The following is a 22,105-nucleotide window of genomic DNA, read 5'->3' as shown; positions in this document are numbered from 1 at the left end:
ACTTTTACCTTCCAAACATCAAATCGTCCAAGGGTAAATTGCCTGGGAAGTCGGTGAGAACTAATGGGAGAGCCTTTCGCCTTTCTCCCCACTCGATTGTGACCACTATTTTTGACAGTTCTAACCTTGATTATCCAAGATCAAAAGAACAATTTCTACGGAGTCTCACTTTGCGCCCATTGACGGTTGAAACATGGCGACGTCTGCAAGAGATATAGGTTCCGGTAGGGATGCGGCGAACCTGGTTATTTCGCAAGGCCAGAGCTTTTCAACTTCACCAAACGCGTCCTTCCAATCCGCTCCATCTAGCCATGGTGGCTCGGCCTTCACAAACCGCATGGCCCCGTCTCTCAATGCGAAGCACTTAAAACCTTTCGCCACCGAGGATATAAAGGTCTTGCTCCTGGAAAATGTCAACCAGACAGGTCGTGATATCCTCAACAAGCAAGGATACCAAGTAGAGTTTCTCAAGTCATCGCTACCCGAGGATCAACTTATAGAGAAGATTCGGTGAGTGCGGACTACGTATTCTGAAATGCCTACTGACAGAACTTTTCTCTTTGTCAATAGAGACGTTCATGTGATCGGAATTCGTTCGAAGACAAAGTTGACGGCGCGTGTCTTAAAGGAAGCACGCAATCTCATAGTAATTGGTTGCTTTTGCATTGGAACAAATCAAGTCGACCTCCAGTATGCAGCCGAGCATGGTATCGCAGTGTTTAATTCTCCGTTTAGCAATTCTCGGAGTGTGGCCGAACTGGTCATTTGTGAAATCATTGCTCTGGCTCGTCAGCTTGGCGACCGTTCCAATGAAATGCACAATGGCACGTGGAACAAAGTCAGCAACAAATGCTGGGAGATTAGGGGGAAGACGCTAGGTATTATTCTTCCTTCTAAGCCACGTTGCGCCGAATATGGTTGGTTCGTGGATTTTAATTGGCCGTAGTCTGACATTGAATTACAGGAATTATTGGGTATGGCCACATTGGGTCCCAGCTATCGGTTTTGGCGGAGGCTATGGGTATGTCGGTTGTTTATTATGACGTGATAAATCTCATGGAACTGGGCACGGCTCGCCAAGTTTCAACACTGGAGAATCTCCTGTCCGAGGCGGATTTCGTTACGTGCCATGTGCCCGAGCTTGCTGAAACGAAAAACATGCTGGGACAGAAACAATTTGAGCTCATGAAAGATGGTAGCTATTTGATCAATGCCAGCAGAGGAACTGTCGTCGACATACCTGCCTTGATACACGCGATGCGGTCCGGCAAGATTGCCGGTGCTGCACTTGACGTGTATCCAAACGAGCCTGCGGGGAATGGTGACTACTTCAACAACGATCTTAACATCTGGGGAACAGATCTCCGTGCTCTCAAGAATTTAATTTTGACCCCACACATCGGTGGTAGCACCGAGGAGGCGCAACGTGCGATTGGCGTTGAGGTGGCAGAGGCTTTGGTTAGATATGTCAATGAGGGCACAACTCTGGGCGCGGTCAATCTTCCGGAGGTTGCTCTTCGTTCCTTAACTATGGATGAACCAGACCATGCTCGGGTATATTATGCCCTCCTCCCCTGCGAGTATCGTGTATTGGCCCTGACGATTATAGGTTATTTATATTCACCACAATGTCCCAGGTGTTCTCCGGAAAGGTAAGAAAACACAACATGTTTCTGTTAGACTGGCTGACCTTTCCAGTCAACGAGATCCTCGGTGATCATAATGTCGACAAGCAAATGACGGATAGTAGAGGTGACGTAAGTTGCAATTCGCCGGCGCCGTAAATTTTTTTTTTTCCCCTTCCTTTTTTTCCCTTTTCTTGTGGTATCAACGTTGCGTTAACCATCCTATATAGGTTGCCTATCTGATGGCCGATATCAGCAACGTCGATAATACGACGATCAAGGACTTATACGAAAGACTTGAAAGCCTCTCATGTACTGATACGATATCCCTTCCACCTATGAATGATTTTTGGCGGCTAATTACTGGTTTTCACTTTAGCCCGGATCATGACGAGAATATTGTATTAAGTCTGCTCATATTGAGTTCCGCTGGGCTCTATTGCATTAATCATTCCACATAGATTAGGGCACATATACTTCCATGTCGCACCAGGAGAGAACTAGATGGGCGGGAAGTTAAGAGGGTAATGTCATTTTTGTTTTGGCTCCTGGTGGGAGTCCCTCAACGGTACCTTCCTACCAGAAGATGTTAGGCTTCAGAATGTTGGAGATCTATGGGCCTGACGTGTGCCACTTGATATTCAAGAACTTGCTAGAGAAAAGTGTTTCATTTTCCGTTTTACGATTTCGGATCGACGCCGAAAAAGTAGAATGTTGTTGTAATGCCGAGCACTCAACATGAGCAAATAAGTGACTAATTTCTGCCCGAATGCGAAGAGCGGAAAAGAATCTGTCGTTTCTAACCGCCGGCGCGCGGCGGCCCCCCCAACTCCCAAACCACCGACACCGTAGAACGAATCCAAAGGGTAACGGGCACGGTAATTGTGGGCTCACTGGCGATACGAGCCTCTGTCCACTCGTTCTCTATACATAGGGCTCCGACTGCGCCTCCTTGATGGATTATCTCGTGAATAATCAAGCTTGTTCTGGTATGACTTGTCGTGATATGAGCCACGCCAGTCGGAGTTGGTGGGGCCATGGCCTCTCTCACGATTCCGACCACTCCCGCTGTAAATAGGAATATACGAATCGACGCTTGCTTCGGGGCCGCCATAGCGAGGCCCGTAGCCTCGGTCTCGCCCCCCTTTATCGGAATGGCCTGTCATCCACGGTTCATGATGGGTTGGCGCTGGGGGTTTAGGTGGTAAGCCGCCGTCTCTATGCCGAGACGCGAGACTTTGATTTGAATCATCATTAATCCTTCTCTGCCGAGTGTGCTGGGAATCATTATTCCAGGTATCGCGCCGTTGGTTCCCCATGCTTCCATTGGAAGTTGCTTTAACTCCGCGGGGAGCACCGGGAACACGAGGATTTCTGGCATCTGAATTTGTTCTATTTCCTGAATTGGTTGACCATCCACCATTCCGACCCATCCCCACAGAGCCCCCAGCAGGTGCTGGAGGCATAGCAGCTCTCTGTCCACGGAATCTCCGTCTATCAAGTTCGTGGGAATCCTCGAAAGTTGGAATGTCACCCGGACGCGCTGGGAGGGGTGGTGTCGAGAAATAAGGATGTTTCAACGCGTCAATCGCATTCACCCTTTTCCGCCAATCAAGTTTCAAGAGCTCGGTTAGCAAAGAAATGGCGATAGGGCTTTGGCTGTGAACGAGATCAGTTAGATGCCGAATTCCTTGATGTAGAAAGATATAACCAAGTTAAACCGAAGAAACTCATGGAAAGGATGTATTACTTTTTGAATACTTCTGCAAGATTCCCTGGTCTGTTGCCGAAACTTTTCACGCCTTCGCAACCCGGAAGGGAGCTCCACCCTGGCATATTCTCTTCTGTAGGAGTGCCTACAAGACTGAATATGAGTTGTGCTTGATTGAGATCACTGTTACCCGCAAGGATTGGTTTTCCCTTGAACATCTCACCGAAAACACATCTGTATATGTTAGATATTTGACGGGAAAAAGGTTCAAGTGCGTGAAGTACCCAACACCCCACATATCAATAGCAGATGTATAGCGACGGAGTTGGAGAAGTAGTTCTGGAGGGCGATACCATCGAGTCACAACCAAAGTGGTATAATCTCTTTTCGCTTCCCCCCCTCCTTTTCCGGGTTGAGGAGGTGCTTCGTCGAAAGGCCGTGCCAGACCAAAGTCAGCGATCTGTAGGACACCGTGGTTGCTTATAAGCAAGTTCGCCGCTGTACGAATGTTAGCAAAAATATCCCTTCAAAACATTGTGACATAACTAGCCTTTCATGTCGCGGTGTAGAATGCAATTCTGTACCAAGTTAGAAAAAGTCATTTCCCATTATATCTAGGCATAAAAATACCCCGTGTAGATATTTTAGTCCCTCGAGGAGTTGGATCATGTAGCACTTAATTTGAGGTTCAGTGAAATGAACAGCAGGATTCTCCAAAAGTCCCGAAAGGTCATGTTCCATGTAGGGGAAAACCATATACATGCTAGCCTTCTTGCGCCCCTCTCCTTCTTGATAGTCAGACCGGTCTCGCAAGGGGTATAACGAGATATCGTGTACCTTTACCTCGCTCCACAGCCATTTCCCTGAGTCGCATGATGTTGGCGTGAGACAACATTTTTAGAAGCTTGATTTCTCGGAGGGCCGTAATCGGAAACTTTTTACGGTCAGATAGTTGAAGGAAATAGGAATACCAGGTCAATCTCACCCCATCTCGTTCATTGTGCATAAGTATCTTTTTCAAGGCGACAATAGAGTCGTCTCTTTTGGCTCTCGCCTTGTAGACCTCTCTGAAGCAAAAGGTCCAGGTCAACCAAGTCCAAGATGAGCGTGGAAATACTTACCCAAAGGTACCTTCACCAAGTTTGCCCAAAAATTCAAACTCACGGATACCGGTACATCCAGTGAACCTCGTGCCACCATTGCTATCTCGATCCAAAGGACCGATACCCATTTTCCATCAGTATGAGGTTCGCATTCGCTATGTCTTGTTTGAAGGGAGTCTTGACATTTGTTGATATTGCGAGGGGAATAGAATCCGATAGCGACGGATATTTAAATGTCGTCGCCTTTCGTTCAACGATGATGCAATATTATAGTTGTAGTTTGGGTATTTCGAAAAGTTCAAATATGTTCCTATAAATCAGAGTAAGACAAACGCTTTTAACTGAAAGACGGAGAAGAAAGGGGGCATGCTGCTCGAAGGTATACCAAATCGAGACGAAATAGGCCGAAAAATATCAACTTGCAGCGCTATCAAGCTTGGTAGTACTTGACACAAAAGTTACATATACTTATAGACTTGGACTACTTCCAGCATTAGTGCGACAGATCAATCTGGCAAGCATGACGGAGATAGGATCACGTGATAAATTCCGATTGGCTCCGATTTGAAATCAAACCAACCTCCCCGTTCCGGCCTCATCGAACATCATCGTCAATTGATATCCGCAATTTGAGCAGGTGAGGACCCTTCCGGCATCGCCCAAATCATTTTCGCTGCGGCACCTAACCGTCGTCTAGACATGGCAGCGAGTCATCCCATCCATATCCACCCTGCTCGACCACTCTACCGCTTTACGGCAACCGCCCTCGGCGCCAGCATGTGGTTTTTCGTAAGATCACCAGTACCTTACTATGACGTCTTCGCCGGTTCTCTAATAAATCCTCAACTTATGTAGTTAATGTACCGAGCTAAGAAGGACGGACCTGCGTTGCTCGGTTGGAAGCACCCCTGGGATCATTGAGCGCAGACAAAAATGGGAGAGAAACCATGTTCATATATCTAGTACAGGCTGGTTCAGCCGGCCATACACCTCTCGATACACCAAATACCACACGTTAGAACTTCGAATGAGCATGTATTCACAATTTGCCTGTACCATGAATTTTTCTATCTCAATTCCAATTGGGTGAGCGCCGACAAGCGCATGCTTGCTATCGCACCGACTTCCACACCCTCAGTCAGCAATCTATCTAGTCATCTCCTCAAGCAGTATTTTATACCGGCGACGCTGCTTCTGATGCCCTGGCAGCATGCCTATTTTCAGGCGTCCTATAATGCGAGCAATTTGGGGAAATATTGTTCGCTCTGCTAACCAAGCGAACAAGAAGCTTCCAATTGCTAATCCAAGCAACCATGTAGCAAAACCGTCTGACAAGTACGTCAACTGCATGACCCGCCTTACCCAACTGGATGGTCTGAAAAGCATATAGACCGAAAAGATCAAGTCTATGGATATGACGGCAAGGAACGGCCCTGGGAGGTATTAGATATCATCGCTGGACAGTACAATTTTCAGAAAGGCGTACTGTTTGACTTCATTGGGTTTCGAAACGGTGGGCCCACATTCAAAACGACACTTGCCAATATATACTGGAAGCTGGATGTCAAGAATAGAACGGTGTTCTCCGAGTTCTCGATATTATCCTCTCCCAGATCTGTATTGGGAGCTTTGAACCTGCAAAAAGAAAAAGAAAGAAAGGTCACTAGGGGTTCTTAAGAAGTTGCATAGAGGGGAGAGTTACCATGGTTGTGACTGGACAGACTTGTAGGCTATCAGCTGGACAATTACGCATACAATTATCTGCCCGAGCAAAGGCGTCAAGACCTTTCTCGAGACAAGGTCCGCGGTTGGTCGCTTCCGTGAAAGAACGGGATAGGGAGCAGTCCATCCCACTTGAAAAAGAAATAAGCTTCTCATCTTAGAATGATAGGATGCAGTTGGGATTGTTAGGCTTACTAAAGACCGCGATTGGTAGTATAAGAGTAAGGTCGATGAATAAAAACTGAATGAACGATGATCAGTGATGCCCCTAATATATTGGAAAGAAAAACCCACTTGGAAGTCACCGAGGTTAGATGCTGTTGTGTACAGGAAGCTGACAGTTGCAAACTGGATTGCTGAATACAAGCTCATATACTTGAAGCAGCAGAAACTCGTGACCAGTGAGCTCCGGCCCTCTCTGTAATAGAATTAGTTGCCATGTTACAGAAAGAATCGGATCCTCAAACCTGATCAGAGTCGGGACGCAAGTAACGTCAAATCGACGGCTTGTAAAGGGAGCTGCTACAGAGGCTTCAGCTTCCGACAGGGATATGCCAACATCTGCAGCCTTCAATGCTCCGCAGTCATTAGCACCATCGCCACAGAACCCACAGCAGTAATCAAGTGATTGAAGCTTTTCGACAAGTTCGTGCTTTTCATCCGGGGACATCCTCGCAAATACATTTCCACGAGCAAGCATCTGAATTTAAAAAAATAATCGAGTTAGATCATAAATGTAGAAAAGACAAGGGTCAATTTTGTGTTCCCCAAACGTGGATGCATACTCACCCTTTTCACAACGGTTTCGTTCTCGTAATCTAAAATCCATCTAAAAATGTCACCGCTGATTGCAAGCGAGTATTTGCAAGCTTTGTGGGGATCCTCAGGAAAGGATGAATTAGCTTCACCGGAATCCAACACCGGCTGCTCATTGTTAACCCTTATATCTAGCTGATCCAAAACAAAATAACATACCATCAACGTTTCGGGGTCCAGTTCTAAGGCTGGGTTGTCAACACTTTCCCAGCATAAGGACGTTTTCAGATTATGCGGTATCCCTGATCACATTAGTGCTAAGATGCGCCATGAACCATCCCCAGGATAACTAACCTTCTATAAACCGTGGTATAAAACATTGTTCTTCGATTCCCAGTATACCACACTCCCGGGCAACACTTACTGCTGTAAGTATGTTATCGCCCGTACACATGATGTTTCTTATGTTGGCCTGGTTCAGCTCAGCTATCGTTTCGGTAGACTTCGGTTTCAGCTTATTCTCGAAGATTATAAACCCGATAAATTCCAGGCCTGCCTCTGCATCCGCGCGAGTTATTTTCTGAGTTCTCATCCAACTTAACTTCTGTTCATATCTAGCAGCGCAAGCGATGACGCGGTAGCCGTTGTGTGTATACTGGCTTAGAACCGCCTCAAAGTCCGAAGGTACTGTACCAGTCGGTTAATAAGTCAATACTGAGAAAAGTATGAACACACTGACAGCTTCCTGGGCGACAGATATCCTTGACGCTTTCTGGGGCACCCTTTACAAAAACAGTGGCACCACTATCACCAAATTGTCTTACAATCACACTTGCACGGCGAAGTTGTGAGACGAATTCGAAACTGCGTAAGATACCGAGTTCCACAGCTCCCTATAAGTTTAGGCCATATCGTTATTTCCACGTTCGACTAGGTTGGCGTTGAGACAAACAAGCGGGCAGTTGCTTACATTCACGATATCATGATTGCCACCGTTCACGGACGCTGTGGCATTGGGTGGACGGGCAATAGAAGGAACGATCGTTTCGTTTTCGGAGTTTTGGTGCTCGGGTGCCAGGCCTCCACCCTCTTGAAAAGACCATCCTGTAAACTGAAACATCTTCACATCCAACGGGTCGCCTAGGAGCTCATCGTCTACTACTCGCAGAGAGTGGCACGTCGCCATGATGCGAATGATAATATTATAATTATCAAATCCTCGAGCTAAGGCGGAATCTGAGTCTGGTTTGGATGATGTGTCGGATAAAAGTTCAGATAGTCTAGACGAATCAGCCATTGAATACAGGGATTGTGTCACAAAGCCAAACCTTTGATGTCGAGTCATTATTCGTATTCCAAGGACATCTAAACCATCCTCGGTGAGGGTGCCGGTTTTATCGAAACAGATCACATCAAGCTTACCGCCCACATTGACTCTATCATAAATGTTAGCAAGGGCATCTTCTATGTTATAGAACGTCCGTTTTACCTCTGGGGACTAATGCAGAAAATGCTTTTGTTTTTCAATCTAGACAGAGCAAAGTTGGTTCCGATTGTTAATGTAGCTGGCAGTGCCGGTGGAACAACGATTGTAATCAAGTCAAGCGCCCTGACAATGATCAAACTCCACGAAAGCTATCAAATATAAGCCCAATATGTTTCGGTGATTGACGGCGGCAGGACTTACCCCTAAGCGCACAAAATTAACGAAAGATGCAATGAACCCCAGAAAAGCAATTAGGCCCATGACGGATATATAACGAAACGAGTCCTGGTAGAATTTAAAGCCCGAAGGCTTGGGAAAAAGCATTGAGCGAATGAGAGCCCCTTTAGTTGTTAGAAACCCGGTCCTCATGACAATTGCCAGCGCAATCGCCTCGTCATCATCAACTCCCTGTGGGCGTCGCGCTCTGATGATCTTGGTCCCGTTAAACAGAAAATGTTTGGCAACACTAGAATGAACCGAAGGTGCACTGATATTAAGATAGTCGAGAGCATCATCTGTCAAGGGGGTCTTCGAAACCGGAACCGATTCACCTGAGTTTTCTTTAGTTTTCACCGAGACCCATAGCAACGTTTCTGTATTCTATACCTGTGAGCATGCTTTCATTTACAATACAATCCCCGGATAGTAAGATACAATCACATGGAACCTGGTTCAGAGAAGGGTCAGAAAACTCAAATACATCTCCGGGAACGAGCTCCTGAGATGTAACAGATCTCCCTAAAATTTGTTAACACTCGCCCTGGTAGTGTGTACGGCAAGCACACTAACAAAACCCATTTCTAAGAACACGAATATCACATTCAAAGAGAGACATTTCTTTCAGGCGTCGCGTTGTCTGAGTTGTTTAGGTATGAGTCAGGTTTTGCGAATATATGATGGTTATTACATACTGCAGTAGTCTCAACAACTGTGGTCCCTATGCTCATGACGGAAATAATGAAGATGCAAGCGGCGTAGTAGTAGTACGAATCGAGAGACCAAAGAACAAGACTGGCAAGTTGGAAGATGTAAAAAGGATGAAAAGCCTTACCTCGTCAGTATATAAACAAACCAACGCCTGTGACGCATACGTACCTCATCAGTTAAGAGTTTTAGTAGCGATCGCTGTTGAATATCAATAGCGTTTTTACCAAAAATCTGTTCACGGCTATCACGATCGTCGGCATTGAGCCCAACCCTCATAGATTTTGCGTTCGTCCAGGAGGGGTCTTTCCAGCCACTAATCAAGAGAAATTTGTCCTCCAGGGGGTGGTAGAAGAAACGTAAGTACCTGTAATCGAAATGTCTAAGTTGTTCAACGGTAGGGTCGCTATCCTCGTCGTATGTATACCGATAGGTGTCGGCAAATACCGTAGAAAGAGGTCGTTCATATGCTCGATTGCAGACTTCGCATATGTTGAGTTGTCCCCATTGATCCTTGTCGCATTCAGAAATCGATCATGAACAAAAATTAAACGGGATTCTCATACCTCAACCACCACCCATTGACACATAGCCAAAGGCGAAGGCCTACCTAATAGACATATTCGCCATCTTGGAAGCCATCTGAACAATAGAAAGGCAAACCCGAAGGTCAACACACATAAGGAGTAGTATAAGATAGCCCCGCTTGTGGCTGTGGTAAAACCGGCTATAACGATGGCCGTATCTTCGGACGCGATATGAATTTCTTGCTTGACTCTACCATCTTTCAGCCGCCTTTTATTGCTAGAGCTGATAGATAATGAACGCTGTGGAAGTAGTGGAACTTCGACAGAGCTCTGGCGGTAGGAGTATTGTCTTGATCTGTACGAAAATTTGTTAGACTCGTTTGTGTCATCATCAAGCTCAGCAGCAACCGGTTCGTCGACACCGTTCTCGAGATCCAAAGAGCCCCGACGAGGCGATTCAATTGAATCATCCGGTTCTTGTTGATGATATGAGAGGCTGATATTAGAGTCTCTTCTAATGCGGCGACGGGAGAACGAAGCGATGCTTGATGGGATGCTTTCCGATATTGGTCCGTCGAAAATCTATCACGGTAAGTTAGATTGTTTCCCCGCCCCCAACAAAACAAGCTGTCTAGGCACAATATAAACGTACCTCGTTGCGAGCCATTCCGACATCTGTGGCAACACTAAAACTGAACTGACATTAGCTGGATTGAGATGTACGATCTCGTGGTTCTCTACCTGCTTCTCATTGAGTCACGGCGCCGCGCCATTGAAATGGCTGCCGGTGTTGGTGACTGGATGTCTGCTGTTGTATATGGCGGGTGCTCCATTTTGCAGTTTCAGGATGATCATTCGGTTTTGTTAATCCCATTGCATTGCTTTGCCCATGGAAATACGAAGCTCAAGCTCAGGGTATTATTGTGGGCCCATGTAATCGTTATAAGCCGAAGATCAGATACTTTAATAAAAATGTAATCCGTGGTCTTGTAATAAAACGATAGTACGTGACTGGACTGCCTCCTGCCTAGGTAACTACTAGTACTTCGTCCGGACACCGGAGTATTAACCCCAGATCTTCCACAGCACGTGATAAGCTTGAGAACTCGGCAGTAGGGAAGGCCTTCGTCGTATCTGCCACAATAATTAGAGTCCTTGAGACGGTTGCAGGTTTTACGGGTGCCTGTTTGCCCCTCAGGAAAATTTTAGGCTATTTTTTTTTTTTTCTTTTTCTTTTTCTTTTTCATAGTATCTATATTGTAGACTACCTAGGTAGACGCCGAGAATATTTCTTTTCTTTTCTTTTTTTTTTGTCACCTAGCGGAGATAATCATGAATGGGACAGGATATCAAATAATGTGCGTGCAGTTCAGCATGACGTCGGTCCATTCAGCCAACTTTACTAACCTTGTAAACTACACCGTCCGTTCTGTTGCATGATTGGAAGCGGGAGGTCAGTTCTTCCGGACAGAGGTCCGTTTTTAGATCTCCCCGACCGGTTGACTTTAGACCAGCAGTTAGCGAGTTCTAATATTTACCACCATTGTTGACTTTTTCCTTTCGGCCTATATGAGATGGAAAACGACGCGAGTACGATAAATGACCTTTTAAACCTCCCGCAACGGACCAAGTATCTGCGGATGTCAGTACTAACAGGAATGTACTCTGTAGGCAATGCCAAGTAGTACATAGCTAGTATACGGTAGGTATCTACTACCTACCAGTGTATATAATATTAATCAAAGAAGTCGCAGAAAATTCTTTCCCTGTAAATGTAATTAACTGCTGTCATCAGAAAAATGTGAACTTCGATTCTCCCAGGCCATCACCATAAGGCATCAGATCATTTTTCCAGTTGTAAGGACCTGAGGCGGGTATGAGGGCATCTTGGTTTTCTTTTGTCAATCTTCAACCCTTCAAGTGTTATTCCTCTGAGGATGACAATATAACCTGAAATCCCATTTCAAATATCCTACACTTCGGGTTTCTTTTTCTTTTTTGATGATGATGATGATGTTGTTGTTGTTCCCGGCCTTTTTCGTGGGTCTTCTCAACGAGTCAACAGTCACTTTGTCCCCGCCAAGCCCCTCGGCCCAAAGACGCTAAGATCCCACCAAGCCTGGATTCCAGACCCCAAAATCTCAGCGTATCAAATTCTTTCAACCCTTAACCTCCCTCTCCGCGACAACCCCTCAACGGATTTTGTCTTCTTGAGGTCCCCGTATACGCCCAATTAAATATTTACGATGTCTGAGCCCATCAGGAACAAGAAGGCGGATTTTCCTGTCGCCCCGTGTGTAACTCCATTCTGCTATGTTCGGAAGGGCAACTTCCCAACATATTTGCCATGTCTTTGACTTCTGACCAATTGACAGGACACCGCAAAACACGCCAGCTAACAATGCACCGATTTCCTCCCATGCTCAGCAACCTGGTGTTTCCAGCATCAAAGAAGGTAATTTGCTTCATCTGCTACGACTTTTCAGGATCTGGCTAATCGACTTCGATTAACTTGTAGAATCTCTTGACCATGCTACTGCCGCTTCGCTGTTCGCGAGAAATCCCGGACTTGTCTCTATGATTCAAGGGAAACTTGGCTCGCTTGTTGGCCGCTCATCTGGCTACATCGAGTCCTTGCCTGTCTCTGTTCGTCGCCGAGTTGCTGGGCTGAAAGGTATCCAGAAAGAACATGCCAAGCTGGAAGCCCAGTTCCAAGAGGAGGTTCTTGAACTTGAAAAGAAATATTTCGCCAAATTTACCCACCTTTACGAGAGACGTGCCACGATCGTTAACGGGGCCACCGAACCGACCGACACGGAAATCGAAGCCGGCAAGGGAGAAGAAGAGGACATTGATGCTAAGGACGATGACTCGAAGAAGGAGGAAGATGAGAAGGAGGAATCCCGGATGGCTGGAATTCCAGAATTCTGGCTATCTGCAATGAAAAACCAGATCTCGCTTGCCGAGATGATCACTGACAAGGACGAAGAGGCTCTCAAGAACCTGGTTGATATCCGTATGGAATACCTTGATCGTCCAGGTTTCAGACTGATCTTCGAATTTTCGGAGAACGAGTTTTTCACCAACAAGACAATTTCAAAAACATACTTTTACAAGGAGGAAAATGGTTATGGGGGCGATTTTATCTATGATCATGCCGAGGGAACCAAGATCGACTGGAAGGCCGAGAAGGATCTCACTGTTCGCGTTGAGAGCAAGAAGCAGAGGAACAAAAGTAGGTCCCACATGGTAGTACATGGCATAGATGGAACACTGACACATTATTAGATACGAAACAAACCCGTGTTGTCAAGATTACGGTACCGACAGAGTCTTTCTTCAACTTCTTCGCTCCCCCACAACCCCCCGCAGAAGATGATGATACGGTTGCTACGGATATTGAAGAACGCCTCGAGCTTGACTACCAGCTTGGAGAAGATATCAAGGAGAAACTCATACCCCGAGCCATCGATTGGTTCACGGGGGAAGCCCTCCAGTTTGAGGAATTGGGTGACGATATGGATCCTGATGAGTTTGACGAGTTTGACGATGAGGACGACGAGGATGACGACGAGGATGAAGACGGCAGAGGTTCTGATGAAGATGTCGATGATTCTGATGAAGAGGTGCGTATACAAATCACCGTCATAGTTTCTTTCCTGCATCAACGTTTTCCAAAAACTGACGCTTGATAGGATGGTACTTCCAAGCCACAGAAAGAGGCGGCTGAGTGCAAGCAAAGTTAAAAATTAAGTCTTGCAACTGTGGCACATGCAGCCGGCTTGGCTGCACTGGCTTGTAATGGCGACTTTTAATTTCGCTTCCGGTTTCCCATCTTCTTTTGTTCCCCAGATTGTCCGTTTAAACAATATCTAGCAAGGCTATCTAATAACCCTCCTGATAAGATGAGTATGTGTAAAACATACAGGGTCTCCTAATTCGATGGATATGTGGACAGGCGTCCATTTCTTTGCTTTATCACGTTGGCAAAGATTGAGTTCGCGTTCCTTGCTCCTTCCCCCAACTCCACCCTTCCGTTTCCTTTCTCTGTTCCCCTCCCCCTTCCCCCCCCTCTCTTTTTATTACTATCTTAATTTCGAGTCATTAGTGGCGCGAGGAGTAGGTACATTTTCATCTAATTGTCTTAAAAACATGCGTGTTGATAGCACAAATGTTATGAAAATAAGTGACAAGGATTTTAAAAAAGGTCACAACTTAGTTACACCTGAAACACACAGATCATATTTTATGTGATGCTTATTATTATTATTTTTTGAAAAGTAAAGGGAGAAGGTCACTTGGTTTGATATTATTATAGGACACAGTTGATTAATATTAACTTCTATGATGTCTCTCCATATTCAGTTCACTAAGTGCTGCCGCAAATCTTGAATTGCCCCAGATATCTATGATAGTATACTCAAGGCGAATCCTTGATGATGGTGAGCACCAGTCCGCTGTTCACCTATACATGTGCGGTGTGCAGGTAGTGGACAACTAGGGTGGTTGGGATCATTTGTGCAAAAGTACTGGGTCTTGGCGTGGACAATTGAGACGTGTGGAGAACGGCTCAGCCAGTGCCCAGTGGCGCGGCCCCCGAGGCTCCTCAGGGGCTGCTGCGTTGGAGCGGCCAGTCTGGTCATCCATCATTCTGGGAATTTCTATTCAAGAAGCATGAGATTTCTCTTTCTTTCACCAGACGACTTGTTATCTAGTGCCCTGGAAGGCAATTATCTTTTTCTTCCCCAGCTTTCTTCGCAGTCTCAGTTTTGATTGTTTTCCTTATTCTTAATATTTCCTTGATGCCTTTCATAGACTCGGTTTAAGAAAGCAACACCCAACCCAGTGAAGAACACCCACCCCCCTCCTCCCGCACGCGCATTCGAAACCACACCATTTACATGGTCACAATGGCACATAACTATGAAGTTGGGACGAGAGCCTGGCAACCAGATGCAACTGAGGGCTGGGTAGCCTCTGAGGTCAAAGAGAAGCTGGTTGATGGCGACAAGGTTAAGCTTGTTTTTGTGTTGGAGAATGGCGAGGTTCGTCTAAATCCACTACGCAGTGCATCCAAATCTGTAACAACTAAAACTGATAATCATATGATAAAGACGAAAGAAATAGAAACCACACAAGCCGAATTGCAAGTGGACAATAATTCCAACTTACCGCCGTTAATGAATCCTGCTATGCTTGAAGCGAGTGAGGATCTTACAAATCTCTCCCATTTGAATGAACCAGCGGGTACTGCCATGATTTGAGTAAACAAGAGAGCTTGCACTGACTTTTGGTAGTCCTGCAAGCTATCAAATTACGTTACGCGCAAAAAGAAATATATACCTATAGTGGCATTGTTCTTATTGCGACCAACCCATTCGCCCGTGTCGATTCACTATATGTGCCACAGATGGTCCAAGTTTATGCCGGGAAACACCGTGCATCGCAAGCCCCACATCTATTTGCTATCGCAGAAGAGGCATTTGGGTAAGTGCCGATAGTGCTTCCGGTGATAAGTGTCACTTATTGAGAATGTGTATAGAGATATGTTACGCGATGGAAAGAACCAAACGATCGTGGTTTCAGGCGAATCTGGAGCAGGAAAAACAGTGAGCGCAAAATATATCATGCGGTATTTCGCGACTCGCGAGTCTTCGGACCAGCCTGGGAAATATACTACCAGTAGAGCCGATGCAATCAGCGAAACCGAAGAACAGATTTTAGCGACAAACCCGGTTATGGAAGCTTTTGGAAACGCGAAAACGACGCGCAATGACAATTCATCCCGCTTCGGGAAATATATCGAGATTATGTTCGACGACAAGACCAATATTGTTGGTGCCAAAATACGAACTTATCTGCTTGAGAGATCCCGCCTTGTCTTTCAGCCTCTTAAGGAGCGCAACTATCATATTTTCTACCAGCTTGTGGCCGGAGCTACTGACTTAGAAAGGAGTGAACTCGGCCTGGCTTCGGTTGAAGATTTTGATTATCTCAACCAAGGCGGAACTCCAATCATTGATGGGGTTGACGACAAGGCGGAATTTATCGCAACCAAAAAGTCCTTAGGAACTATTGGTGTACCTGACGAGACGCAATCAGAAATCTTCCGTGTTCTTGCGGCCTTGCTTCATCTGGGAAACGTTAAGATTACCGCAACGAGAACTGAGTCGGCCCTTTCACCTTCTGAACCATCGCTTGCCCGAGCATGCGTCATACTTGGTATTGACGCTAATGAGTTTGCCAAGTGGATAGTAAAGAAACAGTTAATCACAAGAGGAGAGAAAATTACTTCCAACTTGACGCAACAACAGGCAATCGTCGTTCGGGACTCTGTTGCCAAATTTATTTATTCTAGCCTCTTCGATTGGCTTGTCGACAAAATCAATCGCGGTCTTGCAACAGATGAAGTCCTGAACAAATTCAAGTCGTTTATTGGTGTTTTGGATATTTATGGATTTGAGCATTTTGCCAAAAATTCTTTTGAACAATTTTGCATCAATTATGCAAATGAGAAGTTGCAACAGGAATTCAATCAACATGTCTTCAAGCTCGAGCAAGAAGAATATGTGCGAGAGCAGATAGACTGGACTTTTATTGACTTTTCCGACAATCAACCATGCATTGACCTCATCGAGGCAAAGTTGGGGATTTTATCCCTCCTGGACGAAGAATCTAGACTACCTATGGGCTCTGATGAACAATTTGTGACCAAGCTTCATCACAACTTCGCAGCTGATAAACAGAAATTCTACAAGAAGCCCAGGTTTGGGAAGTCTGCGTTCACAATTTGTCACTATGCTGTTGATGTGACTTACGAGTCTGATGGTTTCATTGAGAAAAACCGTGACACTGTTCCAGATGAACATATGGAAATCTTGCGCAATTCCTCCAACGACTTTGTGAAAGAGATATTGGATACTGCTGCCTCTGTCCGCGAAAAGGATTCGGCGGCCGTCTCATCCAAACCAGTCACTGCCCCAGGCCGCAAAATTGGAGTTGCAATTAACCGCAAGCCAACGCTAGGCGGGATTTTTAAATCGTCATTGATTGAACTCATGAGTACTATCAACTCCACCGACGTGCACTATATTAGATGTATTAAGCCCAACGAAGCGAAAGAAGCTTGGATGTTCGAGGGACCGATGGTGCTGAACCAACTGAGGGCTTGTGGTGTCTTGGAAACCGTCCGCATAAGTACGGCCGGATATCCTACTCGATGGACCTACGAGGAGTTTGCTATCCGTTATTACATGCTTTGCCATTCATCTCAATGGACATCGGAGATCAAGGATATGTGCCACGCCATCCTGCAGAAGGCCCTTGGTGATGCTACACAGCAAAAGCATGACAAATATCAACTAGGCCTGAGCAAAATATTCTTCCGGGCTGGTATGCTCGCGTTCTTGGAGAATCTTCGGACTTCAAGGCTGAACGAATGCGCGATAATGATACAAAAGAATCTGCGTTGTAAATACTACCGGCGCAGATATCTCGAGGCGCGTTCGTCCGTCCTAGCCACCCAATCTCTTGTGAGAGGGTTTCTTTCTAGACAGCGTGCAGCGGATATACGTCGGGTCAAAGCTGCGACGACTATCCAAAGGGTGTGGAGGGGTCAAAAGGAAAGAAAGACATACAACCAGATTCGCAATAACGTCATCCTTCTTCAATCGCTATCGAAGGGTTTCCTTTGTCGACAGAATATTCTCGACTCGATTCACGGCAACGCGGCGAAGGTCATTCAACGTTCCTTCCGTTCCTGGCGGCAATTGCGTGCGTGGCGACAGTATCGCCGGCGGGTGGTCATTGTTCAAAATCTCTGGCGGGGCAAACAAGCGAGACAGGAGTACAAGACACTCAGAGAGGAAGCCAGAGACCTGAAGCAGATCTCGTACAAGTTGGAAAATAAGGTGGTCGAGCTAACTCAGTACCTGGAATCTTTGAAACGGGAGAATAAGTCCCTCAATTCTCAACTTGAAAATTATGAAACTCAGTTGAAATCTTGGAGGAGTCGACACAATGCATTGGAAAATCGTTCGCGAGAGCTTCAAGCCGAAGCCAATCAAGCCGGCATCACAGCTGCTCGGTTGACGGCTTTGGAGGAGGAAATGAATACATTACAGCAGAACCATACCGATGCACAGACAACGGTTAAGCGTCTTCAGGAAGAAGAGAGGGTTTCTCGCGAATCAATACGGTCCGCGAATCAGGAACTTGAGAAGCTCAAACAATTGAATGCCGAGGCTGAGAGCGAGAAATCTTCGCTTCGCCAACAAGTTATCGACCTTGAAGAACAACTCGAGGTTGCGAAGAGAACCATTCCAATTCAAGCCGCAAATGGAGATCAGCAGAACGGCGGGCCCATGCCACCACCCGCAAATGGCCTTATTAACTTGGTCTCCTCGAAGAAAACGAAACCCAAGCGGCGCAGCGCGGGCGCAGAGCGTATCGACACAGATCGGTTTAGTGGAGCATACAACCCTCGGCCTGTATCTATGGCAGTCCCAAGTGCATTAGGCCGCCAGAATTACTCCGCTGCCGCGCTGTCTGGTCTTGACTCTGTGGAGGCAGAACTCGAAACTTTACTTTCTGAAGAGGAGGACCTTAATGAGGAAGTAACAATAGGTCTGATTCGTAACCTCAAGATTCCAGCGCCCAATTCTACTCCTCCGCCCACAGAGAAAGAGGTTCTGTTCCCCGCATATCTTATTAATCTCGTTACATCTGAAATGTGGAATAACGGGTTTGTCAAAGAGTCTGAGCGTTTTTTGGCCAATGTCATGCAATCAATACAACAGGAGGTCATGCAACATGATGGTGAGGATACCATTAGCCCAGGTGCCTTCTGGCTTTCCAATGTGCATGAGATGCTTTCATTCGTCTTTTTGGCCGAGGATTGGTACGAAGCGCAGAAAACTGACAACTACGAGTATGACCGTCTTTTGGAGATCGTCAAACACGATTTGGAGAATTTGGAATTTAACATTTATCATACCTGGATGAAATTGCTTAAGAAGAAGCTCTTCAAGATGATTGTTCCGGCTATAATTGAGTCTCAATCTCTTCCCGGCTTTGTCACAAACGAAACGAACCGATTCCTTGGGAAGCTTTTGCCATCTAACAACAACCCAGCCTTCAGCATGGACAATCTCCTTAGCCTTTTGAATAACGCGTACAAAGCGATGAGGGCGTTCTACCTCGAGGATTCAATTGTCATTCAAACTGTCACAGAGCTTCTTCGTCTGGTCGGTGTCACAGCCTTCAATGATCTTCTAATGAGGCGGAATTTTCTTTCTTGGAAGCGAGGTCTCCAGATAAATTATAACATAACTCGCATCGAGGAGTGGTGCAAGAGTCACGATATGCCAGAAGGAACATTGCAACTGGAGCATCTAATGGTAAGATATGCTCTTAAACGTTGGTAATGGCGAACTCTGACAAAGATATAGCAAGCGACTAAGCTTCTTCAATTGAAGAAGGCTACATTAAACGATATTGAGATTATTCAAGACATATGTTGGATGTAAGATTATCGGCGATGATTATTAACTACGCAAGAGCTCTAACAAATTCGTTTCAAGGCTCTCTCCGAACCAGATCCAGAAACTTCTAAACCAATACCTTGTGGCCGACTACGAACAGCCCATCAATGGCGAGATTATGAAAGCCGTAGCTTCTCGTGTTACAGAGAAAAGCGACGTGCTCCTTCTTACTCCTGTGGATATGGAGGATAGTGGGCCGTACGAAATCGCCGAGCCCCGGGTTATCACTGCTTTAGAGACGTACACCCCATCTTGTGAGTGCCTGCAAGTTCATAATGAAGTAAACCAGACCTTGCTGACCGCTTTGTTTTCTCCTTGTTCTTTGCGAAGGGCTCCAAACACCACGTCTGAAACGGCTCGCTGAAATCGTTTCAGCGCAGGCAATGGCCCAACAAGACAAATCGGAGAGTCCTGAGAACGGTGCGAATCCTGTTGAATAGTTTCTGTTATATGTCGCCCATTGTTCACCGTCTTCTGGGATGACGGACAATACCTGCCTCTACGAACCAGTTGAATCAATGACTTTTGACGAAACATGCAACCACCTCGATGTATAGTGAAACATAGTAGATGTATTTTTAGGACCTATAAACCGTCTTGTCTTGCTGCTGTGACTGCTTAGTACCAGGTCTTCTTTCGATATAATTTAATAGTTAATTCCTCCGTACTCCGGCGCGCCTTGGCAAGTGTGGGGGCGGACAGCTTATTTCTCGCCGGTTAGGTACCTCAGGTATCCGGCGACGAGTACGGTACCTTGACTAAAATATCTTCCTCACTTATAGCGTATACCGCACACGGAGATACAACAAGCCATTGAAGACCAATCTCTACAAATATCATCTACCAGCATCGACCGGCTCGCCAAGGACCCCCGATCTTGTCACCCACCGCCAATTACTTGATTTATAACTATGACGACACTTAATTTCATCACCAGTAATAAGAATAAGCTGGCGGAGGTCAGAGCTATATTAGATGGCGTGGTCGATGTTCAAAATGAAGTAGTCGATGTTCCTGAAATACAAGGTACAATTGAGGAGATAGCAAAGGAAAAGTGCAGCCATGCAGCGAGGGTAGTAAGTAGCAAAATCAAGGACACGGCGGCCTATGAAGCACAGATATTGACTGGCTGACCAAAAAAATTCATTATAGGTGGGTGGCCCGGTTTTGACCGAAGATACCGCTCTCGAGTTTAGTGCTCTGAAAGGCCTTCCCGGCCCCTATATGTAAGGCTCCCTATAACCTGCATTGAGGATCTGCCTTTCGTGTTTCTGAGCTGAGAGACATCCGCTAGTAAATCGTTCCTCGAAGCGTTGGGCCATGAGGGACTAAACAAGATGCTTGACTCGTTTGAGTCGAGAGGTGCGGAGGCCGTGTGCACCTTTGCGCTTTCTCTTGGACCTGAGTCGGAACCGATCCTGTTCCAAGGACGAACGGAGGTGTGATAATGAGATAATGGGATGTGCCCTGAGAACGAATAGGCTAATATTCATATTTATCTTCAAGGGCACGATTGTGAGTCCCAGAGGACCGGCGAATTTTGGTATGGATATATTCTTTTGATGTGAATGATACTCGTGGATTTGGTTACTGACTTATATCCTGTATCTACAGGGTGGGATCCGATATTTGAGCATGGAGGCAAGACGTATGCAGAGATGACCAAGGAGGAAAAGGTGCTGAGTTTCCTTCGCGTCGCCTCCCGTTTTTATTGCTGCTGACACAAACAGAACAAAATTTCTCATAGATACAAGGCTCTCGTTAAATTGCAACAGTGGTTAGCTGAACAAAAACCATAAGCCAACGTGCCGACCTGGATAAGCTTGATGCCCACTGTGACTTTATTACAGGGGTTTGAGTACTTCAATCTGTATTCTTCGCTTGGTCGCTTTTCCAGTTGTCTATCCAGGAGCAGATCCTAGCGCAATTGCCCTCTACATCGCCATCCTCTTCGCTATTCAATTCAACCACAATTTCCTCGTCAAAGGCCTCGCGCGCCTCTTCGATAAGGACGCCGAAGATCTCGGAATCTAGGTTTTCTTGTAGTTTTGTTTCATGGTAACCCCTATGGCAGATAAGCCCGTCAGGTTTTCCACTCAAATTGGGGAGGATGATGAATTGCGTGGAGGCGCGCAGTATAGGTATAGGGTGTGTTGTTAGATAAAGATAAGTACCTTGAACTGAGACGATCATATAGGGTGGATGTTGATTGGCAGCGTAAGACCACGACAAGGTCGATCCAAGATTTAGGGAATAGGTCACAGGCATGCCAGTCTATTAAATAACCACCTTGGAGTAACTCGTCTTCAATCGCATCTAGAAGCTGCAAACGGTCGGCAATAATGAGTAAGAGCGGGAAAATGAAACAAACGAAAAATTGATGATGGAAAGAAGAAGTCCAATAGAGACATACCTTGTCCTCGTCCACTATCCAGGTTTTTAATCCTTCGTCGTAAGTGTCATAGCAGCCTCGGTCTTTTGCAACTTGGTTTATCGATAGATGGCGCAGGCCTGAATCTTGGGCTAGCTGTTCGCAGTGTACAGTTTTCCCGACACCGGGTGTGCCTGTGACAATAATGTTGGGTACTGTCCGCATATCTTATGTTTATTATGAAGATATTTATTCCAATGTGAACATTTGCTACAAGGATTGGTCCTTGATTCTTGACTCTTTCGATTGACATTTCAGATGCCAAGAGGGAAAAAATA

General features: G+C 45.9%; 8 protein-coding genes across 8 annotated transcripts; 5 read left to right on the top strand and 3 right to left on the bottom strand.

Moving 5' to 3' along the window:
• Positions 1 to 193: 193 nt before the first annotated feature.
• On the top strand, positions 194 to 2,033 carry ASPSYDRAFT_159575 (D-3-phosphoglycerate dehydrogenase; the record flags this gene model as incomplete). Its single annotated transcript, XM_040842838.1, has 7 exons — positions 194 to 510; positions 571 to 878; positions 965 to 1,554; positions 1,610 to 1,652; positions 1,699 to 1,757; positions 1,856 to 1,937; positions 2,005 to 2,033. The coding sequence occupies 7 exons, from the start codon at positions 194 to 196 to the stop codon at positions 2,031 to 2,033; spliced, it is 1,428 nt and encodes a 475-aa protein (XP_040699138.1).
• A 482-nt stretch (positions 2,034 to 2,515) lies between these two features.
• Positions 2,516 to 4,918, bottom strand: ASPSYDRAFT_81450 (CDC2/CDK family serine/threonine-protein kinase; the record flags this gene model as incomplete). Its single annotated transcript, XM_040851089.1, has 9 exons — positions 4,825 to 4,918; positions 4,458 to 4,749; positions 4,322 to 4,403; positions 4,174 to 4,270; positions 3,967 to 4,121; positions 3,887 to 3,914; positions 3,621 to 3,834; positions 3,376 to 3,570; positions 2,516 to 3,284 (listed from the first exon to the last, which is right to left on the bottom strand). Exons 2-9 carry the CDS (start codon positions 4,565 to 4,567, stop codon positions 2,516 to 2,518), a joined length of 1,650 nt encoding a protein of 549 aa, XP_040699137.1. The 5' UTR covers positions 4,568 to 4,749; positions 4,825 to 4,918.
• A 220-nt stretch (positions 4,919 to 5,138) lies between these two features.
• On the top strand, positions 5,139 to 5,360 carry ASPSYDRAFT_159024 (uncharacterized protein; the record flags this gene model as incomplete). The annotated part of the gene is made up of 2 exons (XM_040842785.1): positions 5,139 to 5,228; positions 5,295 to 5,360. 2 exons carry the CDS (start codon positions 5,139 to 5,141, stop codon positions 5,358 to 5,360), a joined length of 156 nt encoding a protein of 51 aa, XP_040699136.1.
• A 225-nt stretch (positions 5,361 to 5,585) lies between these two features.
• On the bottom strand, positions 5,586 to 10,627 carry ASPSYDRAFT_159263 (putative P-type ATPase; the record flags this gene model as incomplete). Its single annotated transcript, XM_040842810.1, has 21 exons — positions 5,586 to 5,872; positions 5,926 to 6,074; positions 6,142 to 6,292; positions 6,357 to 6,402; positions 6,456 to 6,579; positions 6,629 to 6,861; positions 6,951 to 7,085; positions 7,137 to 7,219; positions 7,272 to 7,604; positions 7,657 to 7,810; positions 7,888 to 8,197; positions 8,246 to 8,353; positions 8,407 to 8,552; positions 8,605 to 8,954; positions 9,010 to 9,141; positions 9,193 to 9,259; positions 9,315 to 9,449; positions 9,499 to 9,840; positions 9,894 to 10,436; positions 10,507 to 10,546; positions 10,596 to 10,627. 21 exons carry the CDS (start codon positions 10,625 to 10,627, stop codon positions 5,586 to 5,588), a joined length of 3,900 nt encoding a protein of 1,299 aa, XP_040699135.1.
• Positions 10,628 to 12,100: 1,473 nt separating this feature from the next.
• nap1 (histone chaperone NAP1) lies at positions 12,101 to 13,600 on the top strand (the record flags this gene model as incomplete). The annotated part of the gene is made up of 5 exons (XM_040852819.1): positions 12,101 to 12,147; positions 12,230 to 12,309; positions 12,373 to 13,089; positions 13,143 to 13,480; positions 13,550 to 13,600. 5 exons carry the CDS (start codon positions 12,101 to 12,103, stop codon positions 13,598 to 13,600), a joined length of 1,233 nt encoding a protein of 410 aa, XP_040699134.1.
• A 1,044-nt stretch (positions 13,601 to 14,644) lies between these two features.
• On the top strand, positions 14,645 to 20,118 carry ASPSYDRAFT_462316 (type V myosin). The gene is made up of 6 exons (XM_040847177.1): positions 14,645 to 15,101; positions 15,152 to 15,341; positions 15,397 to 19,252; positions 19,304 to 19,377; positions 19,436 to 19,650; positions 19,727 to 20,118. The coding sequence occupies exons 1-6, from the start codon at positions 14,756 to 14,758 to the stop codon at positions 19,834 to 19,836; spliced, it is 4,791 nt and encodes a 1,596-aa protein (XP_040699133.1). The 5' UTR covers positions 14,645 to 14,755; the 3' UTR covers positions 19,837 to 20,118.
• Positions 20,119 to 20,307: 189 nt separating this feature from the next.
• On the top strand, positions 20,308 to 21,195 carry ASPSYDRAFT_158756 (non-canonical purine NTP pyrophosphatase; the record flags this gene model as incomplete). Its single annotated transcript, XM_040842755.1, has 6 exons — positions 20,308 to 20,472; positions 20,549 to 20,622; positions 20,691 to 20,835; positions 20,903 to 20,939; positions 21,011 to 21,072; positions 21,127 to 21,195. 6 exons carry the CDS (start codon positions 20,308 to 20,310, stop codon positions 21,193 to 21,195), a joined length of 552 nt encoding a protein of 183 aa, XP_040699132.1.
• A 64-nt stretch (positions 21,196 to 21,259) lies between these two features.
• ASPSYDRAFT_81445 (nucleoside triphosphates FAP7) lies at positions 21,260 to 21,992 on the bottom strand (the record flags this gene model as incomplete). The annotated part of the gene is made up of 3 exons (XM_040851088.1): positions 21,260 to 21,461; positions 21,571 to 21,719; positions 21,810 to 21,992. 3 exons carry the CDS (start codon positions 21,990 to 21,992, stop codon positions 21,260 to 21,262), a joined length of 534 nt encoding a protein of 177 aa, XP_040699131.1.
• Between the last annotated feature and the right edge of the window lie 113 nt (positions 21,993 to 22,105).

Source organism: Aspergillus sydowii (genome assembly GCF_001890705.1).
Source record: "Aspergillus sydowii CBS 593.65 unplaced genomic scaffold ASPSYscaffold_12, whole genome shotgun sequence".
In the NCBI taxonomy this organism is placed as follows: Eukaryota; Fungi; Ascomycota; class Eurotiomycetes; order Eurotiales; family Aspergillaceae; genus Aspergillus; species Aspergillus sydowii.
This window is presented reverse-complemented; position numbering and strand designations above follow the sequence as displayed.

Excerpts from the sequence above, each read along its gene's own strand:
- ASPSYDRAFT_462316 (XM_040847177.1), top strand. The coding sequence starts at position 14,756 with ATGGTCACAATGGCACATAACTATGAAGTTGGGACGAGAGCCTGGCAA. Across the intron at positions 15,102-15,151 it reads CCATTTGAATGAACCAGCGG|TCCTGCAAGCTATCAAATTA; the intron begins GTACTGCCATGA and ends GACTTTTGGTAG. Across the intron at positions 15,342-15,396 it reads ATCGCAGAAGAGGCATTTGG|AGATATGTTACGCGATGGAA; the intron begins GTAAGTGCCGAT and ends GAATGTGTATAG.